Source organism: Pseudochaenichthys georgianus, chromosome 20 (genome assembly GCF_902827115.2).
Source record: "Pseudochaenichthys georgianus chromosome 20, fPseGeo1.2, whole genome shotgun sequence".
NCBI lineage: Eukaryota > Metazoa > Chordata > Actinopteri > Perciformes > Channichthyidae > Pseudochaenichthys > Pseudochaenichthys georgianus.
The window spans coordinates 17,270,326-17,292,798 of NC_047522.1; the positions used below are offsets into that span (position 1 = coordinate 17,270,326).

At 40.7% G+C, this 22,473-nt stretch overlaps 3 protein-coding genes across 3 annotated transcripts in view; 2 read left to right on the top strand and 1 right to left on the bottom strand.

Moving 5' to 3' along the window:
- LOC117465553 (collectin-12-like) overlaps positions 1–4,149 on the top strand; it is a 30,532-nt gene extending 26,383 nt beyond the window's left edge. Inside the window, exons 6-10 of the mRNA XM_034108432.2 lie at positions 261–767; positions 913–1,049; positions 1,187–1,296; positions 3,049–3,194; positions 3,278–4,149. Of these exons, the coding sequence (XP_033964323.1) occupies positions 261–767; positions 913–1,049; positions 1,187–1,296; positions 3,049–3,194; positions 3,278–3,297 (920 nt within the window). The 3' untranslated portion in view covers positions 3,298–4,149. The remainder of the gene's footprint in view (positions 1–260; positions 768–912; positions 1,050–1,186; positions 1,297–3,048; positions 3,195–3,277) is intronic.
- An 80-nt stretch (positions 4,150–4,229) lies between these two features.
- On the bottom strand, positions 4,230–12,202 carry hacd1 (3-hydroxyacyl-CoA dehydratase 1). Its single transcript, XM_034108438.2, has 7 exons — positions 11,982–12,202; positions 9,285–9,402; positions 9,133–9,151; positions 8,939–9,027; positions 8,640–8,761; positions 6,345–6,523; positions 4,230–5,482 (listed from the first exon to the last, which is right to left on the bottom strand). Exons 1-7 carry the CDS (start codon positions 12,098–12,100, stop codon positions 5,400–5,402), a joined length of 729 nt encoding a protein of 242 aa, XP_033964329.1. The 5' UTR covers positions 12,101–12,202; the 3' UTR covers positions 4,230–5,399.
- A 36-nt stretch (positions 12,203–12,238) lies between these two features.
- Positions 12,239–15,649, top strand: LOC117465556 (transmembrane protein 236-like). Its single transcript, XM_034108435.1, has 5 exons — positions 12,239–12,279; positions 12,795–13,300; positions 13,475–13,547; positions 14,164–14,287; positions 14,491–15,649. The coding sequence occupies exons 2-5, from the start codon at positions 13,029–13,031 to the stop codon at positions 15,186–15,188; spliced, it is 1,167 nt and encodes a 388-aa protein (XP_033964326.1). The 5' UTR covers positions 12,239–12,279; positions 12,795–13,028; the 3' UTR covers positions 15,189–15,649.
- Positions 15,650–22,473: the final 6,824 nt, after the last annotated feature.

Consider the following 22,473-nt stretch of genomic DNA (forward strand, 5'->3'; position numbering starts at 1 on the left):
GAAATGGGAAAACAGCTAGCATGGCTATGTCTATATGTAATAAAATCCAGCTACTAGCATTTCTGGCAAAATTCATTCATTAAATTCGTATATGATGTTGGTTTAATCTGGACTAAATCCAATGTGTTAAGACTATGTAAAATAAACTGCAGCCATAGTATTAATCTAAATCCTATCAAAAAATAACTAAGCGCTCATTGCAAAATGTCACTACCCTTCTTTTTTGGAAAACATTTGAAATCGTGAATTTTTATTTTCAGGCCCTCCTGGTCCCAGAGGTTCAAGAGGGGACAAAGGACCCCAGGGATCAGCTGGTCAGCCTGGCCAGAAGGGAGAAAAAGGTGAAAAGGGTGGTCCGGGGATACGAGGACCCAGAGGAGAGCAGGGTATCCCAGGATCACCAGGTCTACCAGGGTTAAAAGGCATGCCAGGCGTACCCGGCAACCCCGGGTCAAAGGGCTCCCGAGGGTCAGGAGGCAGGGCCGGACCTCCTGGGACAAAAGGAGAGCCGGGTGCTAACGGTCTGCCGGGAAGAGACGGACAGCCTGGTCCTCAGGGGGCACAGGGCCCCCCGGGTATCAGAGGGGCAATGGGGTCAGCTGGTGAGCCGGGTCCAAGGGGACTGCTTGGGCCAGTGGGGCCTCCAGGGTCTCCGGGACCCCCAGGACAACCGGGACAACAAGGGGTCCCAATCCGGGCTCCATCAATTCCTATGGGCCCTGTGTCTCTGCAGGATGAGGCAGTAGCTCCTACTCTTTGGGCCCCAGGTAAAACTTTACATCTTATAAGCTTCAATGTTTCCTTTAATTTCCCAACATCTCAACTATTTAATAATCAAAATGTTGGAGGTATACCAATTTGATCTAACCTTGTTGATAATAATATGGTTGTTTGTGACTTTATGTTTTACAGGATGCCCTTCTGAGTGGGCACACTACAGAGGCAAGTGCTACTTGTTCTCCAAAGACCTGCACAGTTTCGACGATGCAAAGGCGACCTGTGAATCATCTTCTGCTTCATTGTTGATCATCAACGATGTGGAGGAACAGGTGATTAATCATGATTCTCTCTTTAGCACTTTAAGAATGAAATCAGCTAAAATCATTATGCACTGGAATCAAATGTTGTCCTTGTTCTGTAATATGTGAGGTTATATCTCAGTCTTGATGTCCTCGTGTGATCTCAGAAATGGCTGAAGAAGCAGACCTTTGGAAAAGGCTACTTCTGGATGGGTCTGACGGATAGGGAGGAGGAGACCGCTTGGCGCTGGCTGGATGGGACTGAACCTGCTTTCACGTCAGTATGAAATCAGGAAATACCACCATAGGGAACCTTTTATCCTGTGTTAAGCCCCAGCAGGCGGGGGCTACGGGCTTTTTTTTCACAAAACTGTGTCTCAGGGCTTCTTAACATTTAATAAACTAGGAATGTGTCATACTCACTTAACGGGAAGAAACTCAGCTAACTGACAATTTGAACCATTTTTACCGAATCAAAAAACAAGTCTCACAAGAAGCGTCTAAATGAGCCCTGAGCTATAAAATGCTAACGCACTTAGCACAGAACTCTAGGTATAAATACTTTATTACTTATCGGATCTGTACAAACAAGATATTAGCTAGCGAGCTGAGATTCCACAGATTCCAGAAGTATAAGTATCATCACTGAGCGATCAGAACCCGCGACATGGGAAACAAACCCAGACAACACACAACGTAGCTTTATGGAGCAAAATCGGGAAATTTGTCTTACCTTTAGCTGTTTCTGATCAAAAGTTGTGTTCAATGGCATTAAAACGAGAAAAACGTGGCTGAAGGTTAATCCATAGGTTAATCCAATGTGTCTGTGTCACTTTGATTATGTTTACTGATAATCCATCATTCAATTTTCAAACTGAGTTTTCATATTAGCTGCTATGATAGCTACCAGAGTGTATCGCAGCTTCCTGTTTTGGGTATTCTGGCTACGCATCACTCTCACTCCTTATTTGGTAACATATAGGTGGATTTAGGAACTTCCCCTCTATTCTATTGGCTCTAACGGTTAAAAAGAGATGTCAATCATCAAAATCGACCAAGGGGGGCCGGAGATATGGAAAATCCAGCCAAATTACCCCAGAAGTGGGTTTTTTTAAATCTAAATCTCACTAAAAAGGTGAAATGTCACTTGTTTTGCATCAATCTTGATACAGGGTACTTATTATATGTTATAGTTTGGATTCCTAAAGCTTTTAGTCTAACCCATCATTCAAGGGTGTCTATCCCATCATTCAAGGGTGGTTTTCACTATAAGTAATGTATTTCTTTGGACGGACACTATAATTTATGTTTTTTTACTATATTGAATCTGAATTTACTTTAAAATAAAATAAATCTATATTGATTCTGACTTTTCTACATCCAACTCACAAGTTTATCATTGCTTTGAGAAAAAACATTATTAATTTACCCCTTTTATAAGTGGAGTTATAGTCATTTGTTCTAGGAATGTCATTTTCGAGCCTGAGACCTGGAAAACAGGCTCAGGGCTTAACAGGTTAATTAGGTGTTGTTCCTCAGATGGGTATTTTGTTTCAGAGCTGCTTTCCAATAATAATAACAAGCCGTAGGTTTTCATTTACATGAAACAACACTATAAAAACATGCAAAGTCTGAACTTTCTGATGTTTTTTGATTGCTTAGAAATGCAAAGCTCCACTGCTATATTCCTGTTGCCCAGTTAAACAAAACAAATACTCTCACATTCAATAAACTTTTGTTTGTCAGGGTGGTCAGATCAGACAAGTTCACTCTCTTGCAACGAAATGAAAAACATTCTCTGTAACTGCAAAAAAAGGATATAGACACCATTATGGAATGTATCAAACCAGCATTATATAACATATGCCCCTTTGGATAGAAGCTTCATTAACCTCAAACAAATCAGATGATTCAACTTCAATTCCTGCTGCAGTTTGTCTCTCTCTCTCACCGCTGTAGTTTTCCACCATTCTCTTAGAAAAAACCCTGTGTGTCTAATGTTTGATCGCCCCCTCTTGTTTGCCTGCAGGAGGTGGAAGCCTGGTCAGCCTGATGACTGGGGCCACGGGCATGAAATGGGAGAAGACTGCGCAGGGCTCATCCATGAAGGGCTGTGGAATGATTTCTTCTGTGAAGATCTCATAAGCTACATCTGTGAGAAGGAAATGGATACCAGTACGTCGGTTCTTCTCTTCTTTTCCTTTCCAAATGTCCAAAAGTCGAGCTGTCCTAATATCTGTCTTGATCTTTTTTTGCAGCGAGTTTGCCTGAATCGTAGCGATTTCTTGGAAGGGAGCTTGCAGTGAGCAGCTAGACTTCCCCCATGTGGCACTGGTCCACCAGCACAGCACATGGAGAGTCCGTACGGAGAGAGAAAAGGGACAATTTTGAAATAAGCCCAGCGCTGCAGTAGAGAACGTCTCTTTCATGGGGAAGAGATGCCTTTCTCCTCCAAAGTGAACACAGTCCAACATTACCAGCAAGTGCAATACAGCAGGGCAATCACAGAAGGAGGACTTTTATTTTTTAAAGTACCAAATCACCAACTGATTTATATATATAAATATTTTTATGGTTATTTTAAATACATTTTATAAAACTGTATTCTGCGTGAATATCTGAATGTATATTTGATTATGCAAGTTTTGTAGGAAGTTATTCATTCTATGAAGCCAAGTGGACTTATCGTAGTGCTTTTCATAACATGTACTGTAATAGTCTTAAAATGAAAAGGTGCAAAATGATGCGCTAAAACATGAAATGTCGCTGATATGCTATCTTTGAGGAACCGTTTATCTCCCCTCATGAATGTCTATATAGCATTTTCCTTTATATGAGTAGAATCGAAGTAAGCATTTACACATTAATACAGGAATATGTCAAAATCAGCTTGTTTTAGTTCAAGACTGCACATTTACAGTTTAATATGATACAGTATTTTGTGGTTATGAGATTTATTTTTCACTATTACAGACGTACATATGCTAATGAATATGAATCTGTGGATCCTACAAATATAAAATGTGCCATTTTATGCACTCAGGTAGTTTCCTGTGAAGAAAAACACTTGAGTTTAACAACACTACGAAAAATGAAGGAAATGCTCAAATAAATATGTAAAAACCCACAAGGTGTTTGTATTTGTTGGCTTTTTTTTTTGGCTTATCTGTCTGCATAAGTATGACGGTCATCACAAAACTCTCCACAGTATTGTAGAACTTTGTTTATTCATTTTGCACAAAAGAAGGTATTTTCACATTTCTATTGTTTGAAAAATAACTTTCCCAGTGCCTGACTTTCATTGTTTCTCTCCTCCCTAACCCAGATTATAAGCAGAAAAGTTGATTTTCGTAGATAACCTTGGGCTATGCAACATTTCCTCTCAATCATTTCACATCCTGTTTTCCTGCTTTAGGTCAACTCCAATCACAGTCACTCCTTAAGCTGCACAGAAGATTGAAATGATGTTACAATAGCACCTTAAATAGGAGGGAACTAACTACCTTTATCAACACGGACATTGGATTCCTTATGTTAAAAAACAAACACAACAGCGACTGAAGACTGAAAGTGCTTACAAAAATCTGAATTGTACTCTCACCTACAGCCGTCTATTGAAAACTACTTTTTGAAGACTTCAAATTTGTTTAAGATGCACTCTTGTAAATGAATTTGACATAGTAAACATCAAAGCAACACAGAAGAATGCAGGAGCCAAGCTGACAAAATGTTAAGTTTGAGCTGTGCTTGCTCTAAGTGATACAGGATGCGAATACTTTAAGAAATATGTTTACTATTAACCGCTCATTTCACATTGCATCATTTACAAACATTCACAAAGAAGCAGCATATTGTCTAAATGTAGATTTATTGTTGAGGTATGATGGAACTATTTCCTCTTTTTTTATCTTTGCTTTGTACAAAATCTCGGTAGTGGAATACACTTAAAAAAATAATGGGACTGCCAATTGGGTTGCTTTTGGGGTTGATGTTTGGACAACTCAGGAGACACAACTTACAATCTTCCTCACATGTTTCATTTCACATTTCCCTGGAAGCCTCTCTTTTCCCTTTTTCTCCTTCGGGAGGTGTTGTGACTCGTGTTTCAGTGCAACAAGGTGCAGTAAAGGAGTCTCAAGCTCCAGCAAACACTGGGACTGTAAGCATGTTTCTAATTTTACCATTCAGATAGGAATTAATCCTGTAAAGACTTAGGATCAGTTATTGTTGCTCACTACTGGTGAACTCCTTTCTTCGTCGTCCGTGCGGCTCTTCCGGTCCCGTGCGTTGGAGAATGTAACGGCCGATGGGGCTAAAGATGAAGTGGGGGAGGTGAGGGGTGATGGCTGGCTCAAACGAAGGCGTGAGGTGGTGGCTTTTCTAGTCGTCTTTCTCCACTATGACCTCCCCGTGAAGCACCCTTCTCCTCTGCCGCAGCATGTGGAAGAAGAGCTGAGGGAACACTGTGGGGACAATGAAAATGTTCTGTTAACTGTTCTTTATGTTATAGGCAAAAGTAGTCAGCTGTCTCAAAGCTCACTACATCCGAATTTTAAATAAAAAGCAGGAGAGCAAGAAACCTTTATAAGTCATGCGAAACAGAATATTGTATATTTGATCTGCAAAATGTATGCATTTCGAAAACTTGTTCATTATCAACTTTTAAAAAGTTATATGTCTTGCATTGGTGTTGTCCTTGATTGAATGTATTACTGTTTACCTGGCACAAAGATGCTATATTAACATCATTGCATCAATACAAAATGTAAAACAAAGATGGCTGCCGGTCAGTTTCAGGTTTTGGGAGATGTGCTTATTTGTTCTCTTTCGAAAAGTTAGGCTGAATAAAAAAAAGCTATAGCCAGAAAAAAGTTAGCCTAGCAGTGACTTCCTGGATACTTGTAATAGGTCAGGGGTTGCCTGACGGCAAATGTGACCCAAGAAATTCCCTGCAACTTTCTAGTTTTCTAGGACATCTTAAGTGAGCTTTAGAGGTCCTAGTGTATGGATTTTGTAACCATTTGACAGACCCAGGCTAACTGTTTCCCATGTTTCGAGTCTTTATGCTAAGCTAAGCTAACTGTCTCATGGCTCCAGCAACATATTTAAGATGGAGACATGATAGAGGAATTGAACTTTTCATCTTACTCTCGGCATTACAAATAAAACTCTCAAAATTATTCTTTCAGACCATTTGTAATGCTGTTTCTCTGAAGTCTCATGTGGAGAAATATGAACGGTTAAATCCTCACTGAGAGCTCATCTATCTGGGGTCATCCTCCTTTTCATATATTCTCATAACATGGAAATAGAAAGTCTCCTTACGTGGGATGTAGGACAGCATGAGGATGATGAGGCAGTAGTAGTAGTCAAAGGACACGTTATACTTGTTGGGGAGCCTCATGGAGTACATTCCAGATCTGCGTACAAACGGCAGGGCAGCATAAATGGTCATCAGTTCCCCGATGACCCCCAGGGGGTAAAGCACGATGAAGAGGTTGTACCTGGGAAGGAAAGGATGTAAACAGTTACACAAATGCAACAAACACACACAGTTTACGGATGTTAAAGCACTCACATGCCTAGGTTTCTACACACACAATTTACACTTTTTTTTAACAAATGCAACCTTTAAAAAATTAGTTCAACAGTCAATGCATGATCCATATAATCTTCTTTTTAATTGTACACATGCACAGTTAGCATAAGCAACACTAATTGTCATGTTTTGTCTCTTGTATCATTTCCTATCATAAACCTGCTTTTGACAGGTAATCAAACACAACTAAATTGGGTCACGTTGTATTTCTTTAGTTTGTGCTTTTCTTGAAGCTGATGCAATGCAGTGGTGGGTTTTTGGAAAACTCCCACAACTCCAACAAGTGGATTTAGTGACCTCTGGCTGGGAGTTTTCAGATTACAACCAATCAAAATAATATTCAAAGAATCCAAATAAATCTACACATTGTTCCATTGTTTGTTGGCAGCCAAACAGCAAATGATAATTCAAGAAAGAACAAAATCACGTCCATGTTTGCTCATAATAAATTGTTCTGAGTTGAGGGAACCAACTCGGCTATTTCTACTTTTTAATTGCCTGCTGTTTTTTAAATGTAATGTTACCTATTGGAGCAAATTGGAACACTGATAATGGGCGCTGACTCAAACCTAGACATGTTGCTGGGTCTCCTCTGTGAAAAGGGATGTGATTTGGCAGATTTTGAAGTGGGCAAAGCCGCAGGATCAGGTTGCAGATGCTGTCTGAAAACTGCCACTAAGTGATTGATTACAAAGTTAAGAGGTATGTTTTTCATTACTTAGCTTCCATACAGACGATTGCGTGATCAAAAATCAAATCAGTTATTTGGCAGGAAGATAGCTTGGTTAACAAATCTTGGAATACTAAGACAAAACATGTTCCCAAATTCGTCATAAAATCATCTAAGATACTGAATAAAGCTGCTCTTCATAAAGCTATTCACAATCTGTCATCTTGTTGGTTTGCCACTATTACTTCCTGTCACTTGGCATAAGTGTGACATAGCCAGCCTCTCTTTGTGACAGCACAGGGCCTCTGTAGTAGGATATATGCCATGACTCAGGGCTACAGAGGTCCTGTATTTAGTAGGGACCACAGCAAAGGCTCGGGGGAGCGTCTCGGCGGATGTGAGAGAAATGTTGGGTGAACATTCCATGACCAAAACAGATGGTCTTAAAAACATGAGCAGCTGAACATGAGCCCCTCTCCCGGGGCCTGGTGTCTCCTCCGTGCTTAAAGAAAGCCGTGAAGGGTGGGGGGCAGGGAAGAGAGTTGCATTAAGTACACAAGGTTTCAAACCCCTAAACAAAAGAGTAACTGGCTCAAGACTGATCACATGACGAGCTGAACTAGCAGACAAAAAACATAGTTTGGGTTTAACCTTCAAACTGCAGAGTCCCACCTTGGACTTGAGTTGATGTGATATGTAAACGTCACTATCATGAAGTGAGACAGCCTCTCTCTCTCTCGGCTGTAAGATGCCAAGCCCGTGTGTTGGACAGCTATCAATGTGTACAGCTGACGTTCATGCCAGCGTCTCCAATTTCAGCTGAGCTACTGTAGCAGGGAGACTGCCACGTCACAAGTGCTCTTCATACAGTAGTAGACAGGCATTATGTCACTCTAGAGCTGAGAAATGTGTCGGTCATCACCGCATTATACTGACAACCAGTTGTGTGTTTTCCATGCAGATAATTAAGGCTTTGATTTACACCTTTTGGATTACTATTGTTGTAAGAAATCACGTTTTTTACATAAGAAATGTATGCCATTATCTATTTGTATTCTATTTTCAAATCTGTTTTGTAAAATAAACCCTCTATCCTTGATTGTCAGAGCACAATTGTAAGCAGTTAGTTCTGTTACCTAATTAGGTGCTAATCAATAAACACACAGGCGATACCTAATACACACACACGGCAGCACTACTTCCTGATGTAAAGCCGCTCTTAGGCCCAGGGAGGGGAAGCATGCCAGAGGTGAAATCTCCAGATCAGTGCTTAGACATGCTTAGACAACAATGTCTGACACAGTAATGACAATTCAAGCTCATCCCGGCAGCCGGCTAATGGTATCTCCACCTGGCCCATTTGATGAAGTACGGCAGGTGGTGGAGCAGGTTGAATGTGTAGTAGGAATATCTGGTAATCTCTGTCATCGTCCACACAACCAGGAATAGAATTACGCTTTCTTCACTCTGGATCTTCATTTACGTCAGGAAAAACACGTCAAATATACACAGGAAGGACAGAGTAACTTCAAATAACGTGCAAATGAGCAATTATGGTAAATACAAAACACATAACAGTACAATAAAGCACAGCTCTTGCAGTTTTCAGATGTGTTGTGTGATGTTTCTGTGTTGTGGCGTGATATTCACCTGTCTGATGCTGTTGGTGACGAACCAAACCATGAATATTCGTGAACACACTTGCACCCCGGTCACAATTACAGAAGTCCTCACAATTCCTGCAGCAAAAAAAGACATAAAAACAACAGTTTAAAGCTGCAGTAGTTGTCAGTAAGTAATTGTGATTTTTAAACCAATAAGACATAAACAAAATCCTCACATACCAATAGCACAATGTCCCACCTGTAAGACAAGATACATAATAATCAATTCATCTCTACCATCTTTTTTAGAAGCGTGGTCATTTCTCTAACTCTAAGACAGTATTTAATCAGTTCATGCTACAACTGGGTAGCTATTGCTCTCAAATTCTTACCTCAGCTAGTGCAAAGGTCTGGAAAAACTTGAGGGTCCTTGCTATACTTCTGTACAGACCCTTGGTTGTGCCTTTCTGGATGTAGAAGCGCATCATTGCAATGGCCAAAACCAGCCACCTGAAGAAACGAAAGAAGAACACATAATGTAAAATAAAGTGTTTGATGGATCTGTTTTGATTGATTCCGGAAAGTGGCTTTAATGATGGTTCAAATTGAAATCATGTTGTTCAGCTCTGTGTATAAAAATGTTTTTCGGCAAATGCATTTGAAACACAAACCATAAACATACAGCACCTTCTCATAGATGTCATACACATCTATCTAAATGTGTCAACTGTTTAGTCTTAAACGTATTGCTTCAGATAGGAGAATAAAGAGCAGGAGAAACAAGATATTGTTTAGTCTCACCATCATCACCAAAGTAGTGTGAATGAACAATGGACAATACAGTCAATTTACCTTAAAATGATACAACAATAGTAAGAGATGCAAATATTAGCTCATAACTTGTAATTGCCCTACCTTGACAATAGCATAGATGGCGATTATTGACTTATTTTAGTACTTTTGTCAAAGAAAAACGATATTTGAAAAGAAAATGTGCATCTTCTCTGGTAGAAAACATTACAGAAAGCCCACAGAAGTAATTCTTAAAAAATAAAATGTGTATAATACGACATATTAGCATATTAATACATTTAAATCAGTTTCCCTTTGACCCAATTTCAGCAGTGACGCAGGACATAATAAATCCGTCCCATCATGCCATTCGGCCCAAATGAAGTGATTGGACGGCCGCGGCCGCCTTACCTGTCTACTAGCGCCATATGGCGCTACTGTCTGTACCGTACGCGCTGCCTGTACGCGCTCGTGCACCTATACGCGTCACGGTCACCCATACATGGCAGCCGTGAGTTGTCTACGTACATTAGCAACGTTTGTTGTTAACGTTTACTATATTATGTTTACTTTTTTTTTTGCGGTGCGGTTTTAGAGGGAAGTTTAATGGGACAGGCTGTCAGTTTGCAAACTTTTATACTTTTTTCGCGACTTTGGGAGCTAGTGCTGCTAGCTAGCCTACTTATTGTTGGAAAAGAGTTAGCAACACTTGGCTCTTGCTAGTTACTCAAGATTTCAAACAATAGCACTTGCGTGAGTTAATGAAAACACATATTTCTACAATTGTATGAGTTGGTGGAGCCAACTCTTGGGACTGCTATTGACATAATTTCTAGTAGGCCTATAAATAATTTATAAATTTCATGTGTAACATTCTAAAAGACACATTGTCATGCTGTCTCCCTCTCTGCGCAACATACAATACAATAAACTGAAGCTGGGCTCCATAATGACTAGCATGAAAGAATGTCTCAAAGAACTGTTAAGAGGATCAATTGTATTAATAACTGGTTTACAGTGATGCAACGCAATGATTACTTTTGCTGAATATATTCTTGATTCCTTTCTCTTTTTTTCAAATGAATTGACCAAAAAAGGTAGAATGTCATGAATGATGCTGACATTTCAGGAGCTGAAATGGTTGAAAATGTGTCTTTTTTCGATATAATGACTAAAAAACTGACCCTGTTGCCAGTGCTTGATACATAACCTACATTGTGTTTTGATTATGTAAGTATGTGTGTATTCAGTTCATGTCTGTATGATGATTACATCAGTAAAGTGATGTTATAAGATGTAAATGTAAAAATGTCCTCTTGACTCTTGAAGTTCTAAAAGCATAGCTTTATAATGAATAATGACATAAAACAAGATATGGTGATGATAAACAATTAATGCTGCAAGTGTTAGATCATGATGGTAACTAAAGCCAACTGTACACATAAGGATTTGTTTGCACCAATACAATTGAAGAATCACTAAAACGTAATGTGTTATTATAAATCAAGCTATCCAATAGGTTATGTAAATACAGCTGATCCACTCCTTTTAATATGTTGAAATCAGCTCCAACTCAACCAAATACACCAGTAAAATCCTGATTTCATTAATGCATGTGAAAAGACACAGAGCCATTTCTCTGCATTCTTCAACTTTCCTATACATTTCTAGTACACCTGATATAAATGGGCTATATCATTTTGTGCAGATATGTTTCTTCTACACTGTTGTATTGCTGCTTTTACTGAAGTAACACACTGATCTGACAGCTCAGTTATACACAGGTCACTAAGCAGAGACATTATGTACCATCTTTTTGCCTTGCTAGTTTACCCTAAAAACATGATGAAACATTTTCTGTGTGCAACTCACAAATGTTATGTTATGTTGTTATTAAAAAAATCTGCTCATTGAGCATTCAGTGTCCAAGGGCTGAGCTCCAGTGTCAGCGCGCCGGCTATACTTATCACTGCAACTGCGGTGCACTGTGCTCCTTGACGCTGACAGTCAGCCCTATTTGGACACGGCTTCAGCCCCAGCCTGTCACTTTACCAAACGCCTTCCATTCATTATCTAACACTCGCACAAATCCCCCTTATATTTCTATGTATTGTCAAACTATCAAACAGTTTACTAAAGTTTCCCCTGCTGCTGTTAGCCACCATATTAAGCGAGCTGAACAGGTACTTTCGGACACAGAGACTCAGTCCTATAAACAGCAACACAGTGTTTTAGGGAGCGGCTAATTTCTAGGCTTTTCTTATTAATAGGCGGCGGGCGGATTATTACGCACGTACCCGGCGGTCATGGCGATGTTGTAGAAAGTTAGCCATGCTGTAGCGAGGGCGCTTTTCGTTCTCCTCTTGTTGTTGTTTTCCTTCTCCTCAACCGTGCCGTCGTCCTCGCTGGACGCCATGGTACCGGGGGCAGGGTGGGCAAGTCAGGAAGGGAGCTGACAGCTGGGACTGGTGGGGAGGGGAGCAGCGGGGTCATCCATCCCTGCGCCCCTCTCTCGCGGGACTAGTGCTGCAACAAGTGCGTGGCCTGCCGGTGGGAAAGGGACTCTTGTTGTTATAGTGTGAGAGGAACAAAAACGTAAAGTACAATACCACAACTGCCTACACCTTTCATAAGAGTAATATTTGCTTCATAAATGTGAAGTAAATTGTAATACTAAGTGTATATACTCCGGTGATGTAATTAACATTTTAGTTTATGCGTTGCCAAAGTGGGCCTTCTTATCAAAGTAGTGGACTGTACTATGCAGACTTATTTGACTAATATCACTGTCATTATAAAGACACAAGATTGTTTTACATTTACCTGAATTTGCTGTAGATGTATTGTATATGTTGTTATGTCATGTTTTGCACATGTTGTTGTACACTTATCACACTTTGCCACTAGAGGGCGATCTATACATATAAGAGCCACAAGTGTTTTGGATGTTGCTCTTAATGATGTTGTGTTAGTCAAGTCCATTTATGTTTGCTGGTTTTGGAGAATAAAGGGTATAATAATGCAAATCTACATGCTTTTCAGATACTCAGATGAATTTAGGTTATCTAGTTTGTGTAGTTGATTGATAAAACGAGATTTTTATTTCATAGGCATCTGTATGTGAAGAGCAGTCACATCCCCATCACAGCATGGTACACAAAGCTTAGTGCAGTGTAAGCAGTTGGTGAGCAGAGAGCAGGGCTGTGCTGTGTGGAACATGCTAGTGGTGGGCAGACAATGCAGTGGTCCGAGGCCTGACCAGCCCTCAGAGGGACAGGGGTCGCCTCACTGCGACAACAGTCCCTGTCTCCCTCCCTTCTTTTTCTTTTTTTGAGCTCCACAGCATGGGCTCGGGGAGGACGCTCAAGTTTGCCCTATGCGAGGTGCTGCAGTTCGCAGGCCTGTGCGTGCCGCTCTTCATCGTCATGCAGAGGTTCGCCGTCATCGTAGCAAAGGTCAAAACGTCCGTGCAGCCGCCCCGAGACGGCAGCACGGCCTACTGGCTGATCGTGGCCTCCTCCATCGCCTACGTCACCTCCACTGCCCTGCTGGTCTGGGTACCCATGAAGTACATGGTCTTCGTCAAGAAGAAGTTTCTCATCGGGAGGAAGAAGTGGTGAGTATCTATATTTCTCCTGATGTCAGTGTTGTGGTGAGCAGTGCAGAACTGACTGAACCTGACCTGATGGTTTGGACTGCACTCGCCTGGTTAATGTCATGAGTTGGCAAGTCCTGCAACTGCCTTTGTCTTCCTTCCTTACTTCTTTCCTCTCCTTTGTCTTTGCATCAGGAGGCCTGTGGCCCTCGTTTATGTGATCGTGTCCACATTACCCTGCTTTGCCTTTCTCATCGCCAGCTCTGAGGTACAGCAAGATGTGTAGTGTGTCATGTGTTTTAGGAGTAGTAGTTGTTTTGGAATATAGTGTCTATCATTAAAAAATAACCGCTGTGATTCGCCAGACATTTGCGTAATCACGGTGTGAGGCATCTGTGAGTGGAATAAAGGTGATGATTTGTGAGGAGCCCTTTGCCTCTCAGGGGATGCATATGGATAAGGAGCTACTGATAAGCAGCTTGGTTCCTCTTCCTGTCCAAGCTGCCCCTGTCATATTATCTGTCCATGAGGCACCTTTTCACTTCCTCTCTGGCTGCGGCCCAGGTCCCATTTGCTTTTTTTATGTGGCCCTTTCTGGAGCCTAAGCTGACCTTTTTAGGCATTTGCTTATCTGGTGTCTTTTACACAAGGGCCATACATTCTGCTAAGATGACCAACTTGTCTGCTTTGTTCTCTGTCCTGTTGGCATGAAGTCCTGACTCAGGGAAATACCAGCGCTGTAAGTGATTTAGCCCACAGACCAAGAGGAGGTCAGACATGTAGACGTAAAGCATTGGTGCAGAGATGGGATCTAAATTGATTAGAAGTAATCACATGAAATATTCTTATATGATCAACATGTGATTTTCCCGTTGTTTCCCTAGATTCAGATAAATAATAACATGACATATGATACGTTCACGGAGCTCCCTGTGTCACTAGTCCTCTTCTCCCTCATCTGTATTGACGTTGTGGAGAGGATACGCCACTGCAGACTGACAGGCCATGGTGAGTGAGCTCTCTGAACACATCACACAAATCACTCACCTTTAGAGGGCTTTAGATCCCGATCTTCTACATTACAGGAGCCTGGATGCAACAAATGGATGTTAATTTATCCATACAATTTAACTTCCGTGGCTCTGTGCCAGAAGTTGGTGTAACTGAGGAAATTAGCTTTTCTCTGTAGTATGTTTACTTTCTCTCCACAGCTAATGACATGGAGAGAGATGCCGACATCCCCTCGACTGTCCTCACACATGTGGAACCAGTAACCCCAGTATCGCCTATCACCCCAGCCGGGCCGGGGCCATCTGTGCCCGGGCAGGCTGGGCAAAATCCCATGCAACCAGGATCAGGCCAGCGCAATGACAGGAACCAGAACGGACCAGGGCCCCGATCGGAAGCCAACGGGACCCTCCCAGGGATACAAGGTAACCCCGGGAGACCGTTTAGCATCTCTGGATTGAGCTCACGATCTGCAAGCACCTCAGTGTACCATATTTCTCCGTACGAATACACGGGTCCACTGAGATTCCTGTGTGCCAGCGACGCTCGTGCAGATGTGTTCGTGGACAGCTTTATGTTCTGGATGGATACCGTGGAGATGGTGAGGGTGGCGGGGCATCCCCTTGTCTATTACTCAGGCTGGGTGTTCCCCATCTACATCTTCAGCTACCTGTCCTGCCTGCGGGTCGTGGTCATGCCCCACAGCCCGCTGCTCCCCTCACTAGGAGTGGCCCTGCAGGACTTTCCGTTCTTCTTTGTTCGCGTCGGCCTCATCGCCTTCTTTGGCTTCGTCACGCCCATTCTCTATCTGATAAAAAACCTGCTGGTCTGCCTGGTGTTTGTTTATTTCAACTTCATGACCAAGCTGAGGGTCTTCAACACAGAGAGGATGTTCTTTTGAGACTTCAAGAAAGACATATACTAGGAACAGGCAGAATCAGGAATTGAAGAGGTGGTTGCACTAACTCTTTAGTTCGAATTGGCAACAAAGAGGAGACAGTTGGTCACAATGCATGATGGTACTTTTCACGGGCCAATAGGGTGCAATGTTTTCCCAAAAAGGACCTTTACAGTGTGTGTCACATGACTGTGTTGCGTATCAATTAACTTTTATGTTCAAACATTACTCCTCTAAACCCCTCACCATGCATGGCACTTGAGGAATGTACCTGTATTGTCCTTTGAGAGTTTATAGCAGTTTCTTTCTACCATGATAAAGTGCAGTGAATGTGAAAAAAACTAAATCCATTTCGTTTACATTGATTTTTTCTTAGCCAAGTTATATCCAGAATGGAACAACATGGTGGATTTGTATCATTGATACATATATTTTGCTAAGATTAATAAAGAGAATCATTTAAATAGATGTCTTAAGTTTCAGTAGTGTGATTTATGATTTTGACCTCCATTCAAAACTTTTTAACTGGACATTTTTCGCATTTTTTCCCAATCACTCCCCAAGAGAACAGGTTTCCTGTCATTATTCTGTGAAACAGTCTCATCACATGCCTGAGAAGGCTCATTAAACTTCAAAACAGCCCTTCAGAATAAAATGTAATGGCTAGTCAAAATGACAAGAACTATATAATGATGCAATGATAAAGACGAAAGAGATTTATTACTTGGCGATTTGCATTAAATTGTATATCTATTATCGATAAAACTTCTGCTTTCCAAAATATTATTGTTTTCATGTACTGACCCATTTTATGTTTAATCTTAGTATTAGACTAATTTGATGCATTTCTGTGTACTTCTATATGTCCCATTTAACCCTCTCAGAAAACAGCATAGCATTTATTTTTGATTTATTACCCTTTTTTCTTTCTAATTTGTTTCATAGTTTTAGTTTTCTGGGCCACTCATAAGCAAGAATACAATACAAATAAATGTTGGTTAACTGACTGCACGGCATTAAACAACCCCAAATATTTTGTATTTTTGTACATTTAACAGATAAAGAGACAGATTTGTCCTCTAAGTTGATATCAAATTGCAAAAAGGAAAGAGTTGTGTTTTAATACTTTTAATTTGATTTTCTGAGAACCTTTACATCATGTCACTAGTAGGTTGCAGTCTATATATGTTCATTATAATATACAACTTAGTAATGATTCTCCTACATCTTTGTGTTTAATGAACACAGGTATTTCCTAGGTATGTGTCTGCACCACTGTTGGGCATCCCTTCAGTTTGAGGCTAAAGTGGTCAGATCTCCACTCGCTTCCCCCAATAGGAAGCAGGATTTCCTCCTGTCCTCTCTTTCTACTGACTTGTATCATCCCGAAGCCCCCGCAGACCTGCAGGGGGCTACTATCCCATGAAAAACTCTCACATCAGCAAAGTGCTGCAAAAACCTATTTTAAACCTTGTTTACTATAGCACAGTAATATTTTGAAACCGGAACATTCCTGATCAGATGTGAAACTTCTTCAAAGCCAATCTCGCTGAAAGTCACCTGCGCTCTTGCACATATTTACTACAGCTATTTATAGAAGATCAAAAATCTCAGTTAAAGGCAATTTATTGAACCTTAGAAAAGCCTGCTTGGATAAATTAATTTACAAAGTCAATCATCCGGTTCCTCTTCTGCCTTTCATTTATTAAAAATAGAATTATTGTCCCACCTTGGCACTCAGTTCTCTTGAAGCAATCACTGGTGGCTTTCTGTTTCTTGTTCAAGAGATTGCTCACTTCCTGCCTTCCTCTGCTAAAAAGAATCTGTGGAAGTTTGTGGAAATTGCTGTTGTTTGATCAATCTGGGTGAGGACAATCGCTTCCTATCATCCAGAGGAACAGAAAGTATTCTGCAGCTCATCAACCAGCACTGTGACCCATCCCATCAAGACCACTCTGATTTGTAAGTAAGGATTTGAAATCTAAGATGTATTTCTGTCTCGATCACCAGATGTTGATGATTTCCCCTTTTGGTTCCACAGTGTATCGATGCCGCTGTCCTCCTTGTTGGCGTACATGAAGATGCTGAAGTGTCTTCTGTCTCCAAACTGTCTCCGGCAAACATCCCGCACGTCCTGCAGGGCTACTGTTTCAGACATCGGAACCTCCCGTTTCCGGCTTTCTTTACAGACTACATCTTTCAATCCCTAAAGTAACCTGCAGATGATAGGTGAGTTCAAGAGCACAGTTGGCTTTTATACACACATTTAACGGAGATTCCTATCTGATTATGACTACATATAACTACTTATTCTCTTCTATTCAAAATATTAATAATAACCGTTTTTCCGCAACTTGACTTAACGGAAAGAAGCGATTAACAAAACAGTTACAACCAGTTAGCCACCAGTTACACACCAGCAGATACAGATCTATAACAGCATTTGGAGGCAAGTTTCTGACCTCCTGGCAATTTAAGTCCAATATTCAATTCTCTATTGGCTCTGTTTTTGGTCTCTACCAACTTTCCACCTGCTCCTAATGTTCTACTATGTTCGACAGCTACTCGCTAACTGTGTCCGGTGTTTGTTGCTTAGCAGGAAGTGTAAAGTTGGTTATTCAGAGACTTTTTACCAAATATAGCTCCCTTCTGCAGCCAGATACGAAACTGCAGAGACTTTTGAGACTTTTAGCTCTGTTTTTGGTCTCCACCATCTCTCTACCAGCTGCTATATGTTCCACTATGTTCATCAGCTACTAGCTAACTGTGTCTGTCTTCTGTTTGTTGTTGAGCAAGAAGTGTTAAGTCGGTTTATTAGAGACTTTTCCCCAAAGAAAACTCACTTTGGCAGCCAACTGAAGTGCTGAGATGTCAAAACAGTGAAGTTGGGGGCTGTACAACCAAAACAAGGAGCTGAAAGAAGCTATAAAATCAGAGTCAGGTGATCATCAGAGTTCTTTATATGAAGGCACTTCCTGTGCTTCCACTGAATCTATTCAGTCTTTTTCATAAAAAGAAGCAACGAGGCATCATGCATGAAAGAGCAAGTAGCCTTGAACATTTTTCCTCAGAGATGGCTAGATGGCTAGTGTCAGATGCTTTTCGGTGCTTTTAATGAATACATATACTGGCGCCAAATGGGAGGTTCAACCCAAAATCTCAGTGCTGTGCTTTGTTTTAAGAACTTTTCTTAAGATCTATTTTTTATTTATTCAATCTGCTTAAAGTAGTATTTTGTCCCAAACATACACTGATTTATTTGGATTAATGTACAGTATCATGACGCAGGGATTTCAGTCTTAGATTTAGAGGAGTTGCTGCATCAGCTGGGAGTTGGACAGGAAGCAGGGACGCACTCCCACAACAGGAAGAGGTGACTGCAACCATGAAACTGGAGAAATAAGCAAAGACTGGGCACAGGTGAGGTTAATGTTTTATTGTAGTTAAAAAGAGTGATTCCTGTACAGAAAAACAAGCTGTGATCTGCATGCAGTCAGTGTGAGCCTTGATTTGAAGTGGCTCCTACTCAATCCACAAAATTCTCTCTTCCTTTGAACGTAATCAGGTATGCTTTTCCGCCAATCAGCTGGTGGATATTTTTGCTCTGGATCCTCATTTGCCAATTTCCAAGGATCACTTCAGGCAAATGTGCCCGGCCATTATTCAGCAGTTGCTAGGCAATGCCTGTGAGACTGCAGAGCAAACAAGAAAAGGATCTGGAGTTGAGACCAGGAGTCGCAGTCTTACACGCTTCTCTGCGCTCTCTCCTAGGCAGTCATCCATAGGAATCCCGAACCCAATAAAATACCCAATATTAGCGGTGTGTGTGTCTGCCCAAGGACAATTTAAGGTAAAACCTAATAGAGGTGTCATACATAATAACCTAATAAAAGTAAATGTAACAACTACTACAGTGCAACAAAACAGGAAGATTAAATGTGGTCTCTTAAACATAAGATCTCTAGCATCTAAAGTAATATTGGTAAATGATTTAATATCAGATTATAATATTGATATATGCTGTCTCACTGAAACTTGGTTGAGACATGAAGAATATGTCAGCATAAATGAGGCCACTCCACCCAGCCATATCAACACTCATATTGCTCGAGGCACGGGCCGAGGAGGTGGAGTTGCAGAAATCTTTGACTCAAGTTTACTTATCAATACTAAACCAAAATTAAATTATACCTCCTTTGAAAGCCTCGTTTTTAGTCTTACGCATCCGACTTGGAAAACTTTGCAGCCAATCTTATTTGTTACAGTGTATCGTGTAATAGTCATGTTGACGATGATAAAAATAGCCTTACTGTTGCATTTAACTCTATATTAGATTCTGTTGGTTTCTGTCAGAGTGTAAATAAACCAACCCACTGCTATAATCACACTCTCAACCTTGTTCTGACTTATGGTATTGAAATTGAGCAACTATTAGTCGAACCGCATAATCCTGCTTTATCCGACCATTTCTTAGTAACTTTTTTAGTACTATTACGAGACTACAAAGCATTAGTCAAAAGCTCTTGCAGCAGAAACCTATCTGTTAGTGCTATAGCCACATTTAAGGAAGAGATTCCACCAATACTTAACTCGATAGCATGTCTGCATGTAAGGAAGGAAACTTATACAAAATGTACACCACCCCAAATTGATCATGTTGTTGATAGTGCTACAGATGCGCTGCGAATAAAATTAGACTCTGTTGCTCCTTTGAAAAAGAAGAAAATAAAACAACATAGATTAGCTCCATGGCATAATGCCGAAACCCGCAAAATAAAGCAAAAGTCGAGACAACTTGAAAGGATATGGCGTTCCACTAACCTTGAAGAATCTCGTTTAATTTGGCATATTACTCTCAATGAATATAAGAAAGCACTGCGTAAAGCGAGAGCAGCCTACTACTCTTCATTAATAGATGAGAATAAGAATAATGCAAGATTTCTTTTTAGCACTGTAGCCAGGCTGACAGAGCCACAGCTCAATTGAGCCTTCTATTCCCATAGCACTCAGTAGTAATGATTTTATGTGCTTTTTTAACAATAAAATTGTTACTCTTAGAAACAAAATTAATGACCTCTTGCCTTTGACCAGTATAGTGTTATCAACAGCTCCCGGAAACGTAAGTTCTAATATTACACTAGATAGTAAACTAGAATGCTTTTCAGCCATAAACCTTGAACAATTACATTCAATGATTCTCTCTTCTATACCATCAACGTGCATGTTAGACCCAATTCCAACTAAGCTGTTGAAGGAAGTTTTTCCATTAATTAGCACTTCTTTATTAAATATTATGAATATGTCTTTATTATCAGGCTATGTTCCACAATCATTCAAAGTAGCAGTGATAAAACCGCTTCTTAAAAAGCACAACCTCGATCCAGAGGTTTTAGCCAACTATAGACCTATTTCTAATCTTCCGTTCCTCTCAAAAATTCTTGAGAAAGCGGTCGCAAAACAGCTGTGATTACTTAAAAAACAATGATTTATTTGAAGATTTTCAGTCTGGCTTTAGAACACATCATAGCACAGAGACAGCTCTGGTTAAAGTCACAAATGACATTCTAATAGCCTCAGACAAGGGACTTGTCTCTATTCTTGTTTTGCTCGATCTCAGTGCTGCATTTGATACTATCGACCATGATATCCTATTGCAAAGACTAGAGCACTTAGTTGGCATACAGGGAACTGCTTTAGGCTGGTTTAGGTCCTATCTATCTGAACGCTCTCAGTTTGTACGTGTTAACGATGAATCTTCCACGCAAACCAAAGTTTGCCATGGAGTGCCACAGGGCTCAGTGCTCGGACCTATTTTGTTCACATTATATATGCTTCCGTTAGGCAATATTATAAGGAATCATTCTGTAAACTTTCATTGTTATGCGGATGATACTCAACTATATTTATTAATCAAGCCTGATGAAATTAATCATCTAAATAAAATTCAAGACTGACTCAAGGACTTAAAAACGTGGATGACCTTAAACATTTTGATGTTAAACACGACCAAAACTGAAGTTATTGTACTCGGCCCGAAGAATCTACGAAACAAATTATCTAAAGATATACTAACTATGGATGGCATTAATTTGGCCTCCAGTGAGACTGTAAGGAATCTTGGTGTTATATTTGATCAGGATTTATCCCTTAACGCCCACTTAAAATCAATTTCAAGGACCGCCTACTTCCATCTATGTAACATTGCAAAAATCAGGCATATCTTGCCTCAAAACGATGCAGAGAAACTAGTCCATGCATTTGTTACTTCTAGGCTGGATTATTGTAACTCTTTATTATCAGGGAGTACCAAGAAGTCAGTAAAGTCGCTTCAGCTGATTCAAAATGCTGCAGCTCGTGTACTAACCAGAGTTAGGAAAAGGGACCACATTACTCCTGTTCTGGCTGCCTTACACTGGCTCCCTATAGAACACAGGATAGAATTTAAAATTCTTCTTCTCGCCTACAAAGCCATTAATGGGCAGGCGCCATCTTACCTTAAATAACTCATTATACCCTACTGTCTACTAGGGCATTGCGTTCCAAGAATGCAGGGTTGTTGGTTGTTCCTAGAGTCTCTAAAAGTACATTGGGAGCCAGAGCCTTTTCTTATCAAGCTCCACATTTGTGGAATCAGCTTCCAGTTTGTGTTCGGGCGGCAGACACCCTATCCATTTTTAAGAGTGCGCTTAAGACCTTCCTTTTTGATAAAGCTTATAGTTAGGGCTGATTAGATTCAGCCCCTAGTTTTGCTGATATAGGCTTAGTTTGTCGGGGGACATCTTCCTTCTTCCTTCTCTCTGTAGTGTCTATACCTGTGTACTCTCATGTTCCGATTAACCCAGTTTCCCCAAATTTCTTTATTTTTGGTGTCTATATACGCCGGGATCCGGAGTCATGGATGATCCTGCGGTCCTGTGTCCTGGATCGCAAGCCCTGGATCTTGAGTCGTGGCTGTGGTCCTGGATCATAGGTCCTGGATGGATATCCTCGTGGATTCATCTTCCTATTATACACACATGCATTTCCAAACATTTGGACTACCTATGTTGCAAATGTATTATCTTTTCAATTTACACACGGCATCTATTGCACGTCTGTCCGTCCTGGGAGAGGGATCCCTCCTCTGTTGCTCTCCCTGAGGTTTCTTCCATTTCCCCCTTTAAACTGGGTTTTCTTCGGAAGTTTTTCCTTGTACGATGTGAGGGTCTAAGGACAGAGGGTGTCGTATTGTCATACTGATATTCTGTACACACTGTGAAGACCACTGAGACAAATGTAACATTTGTGA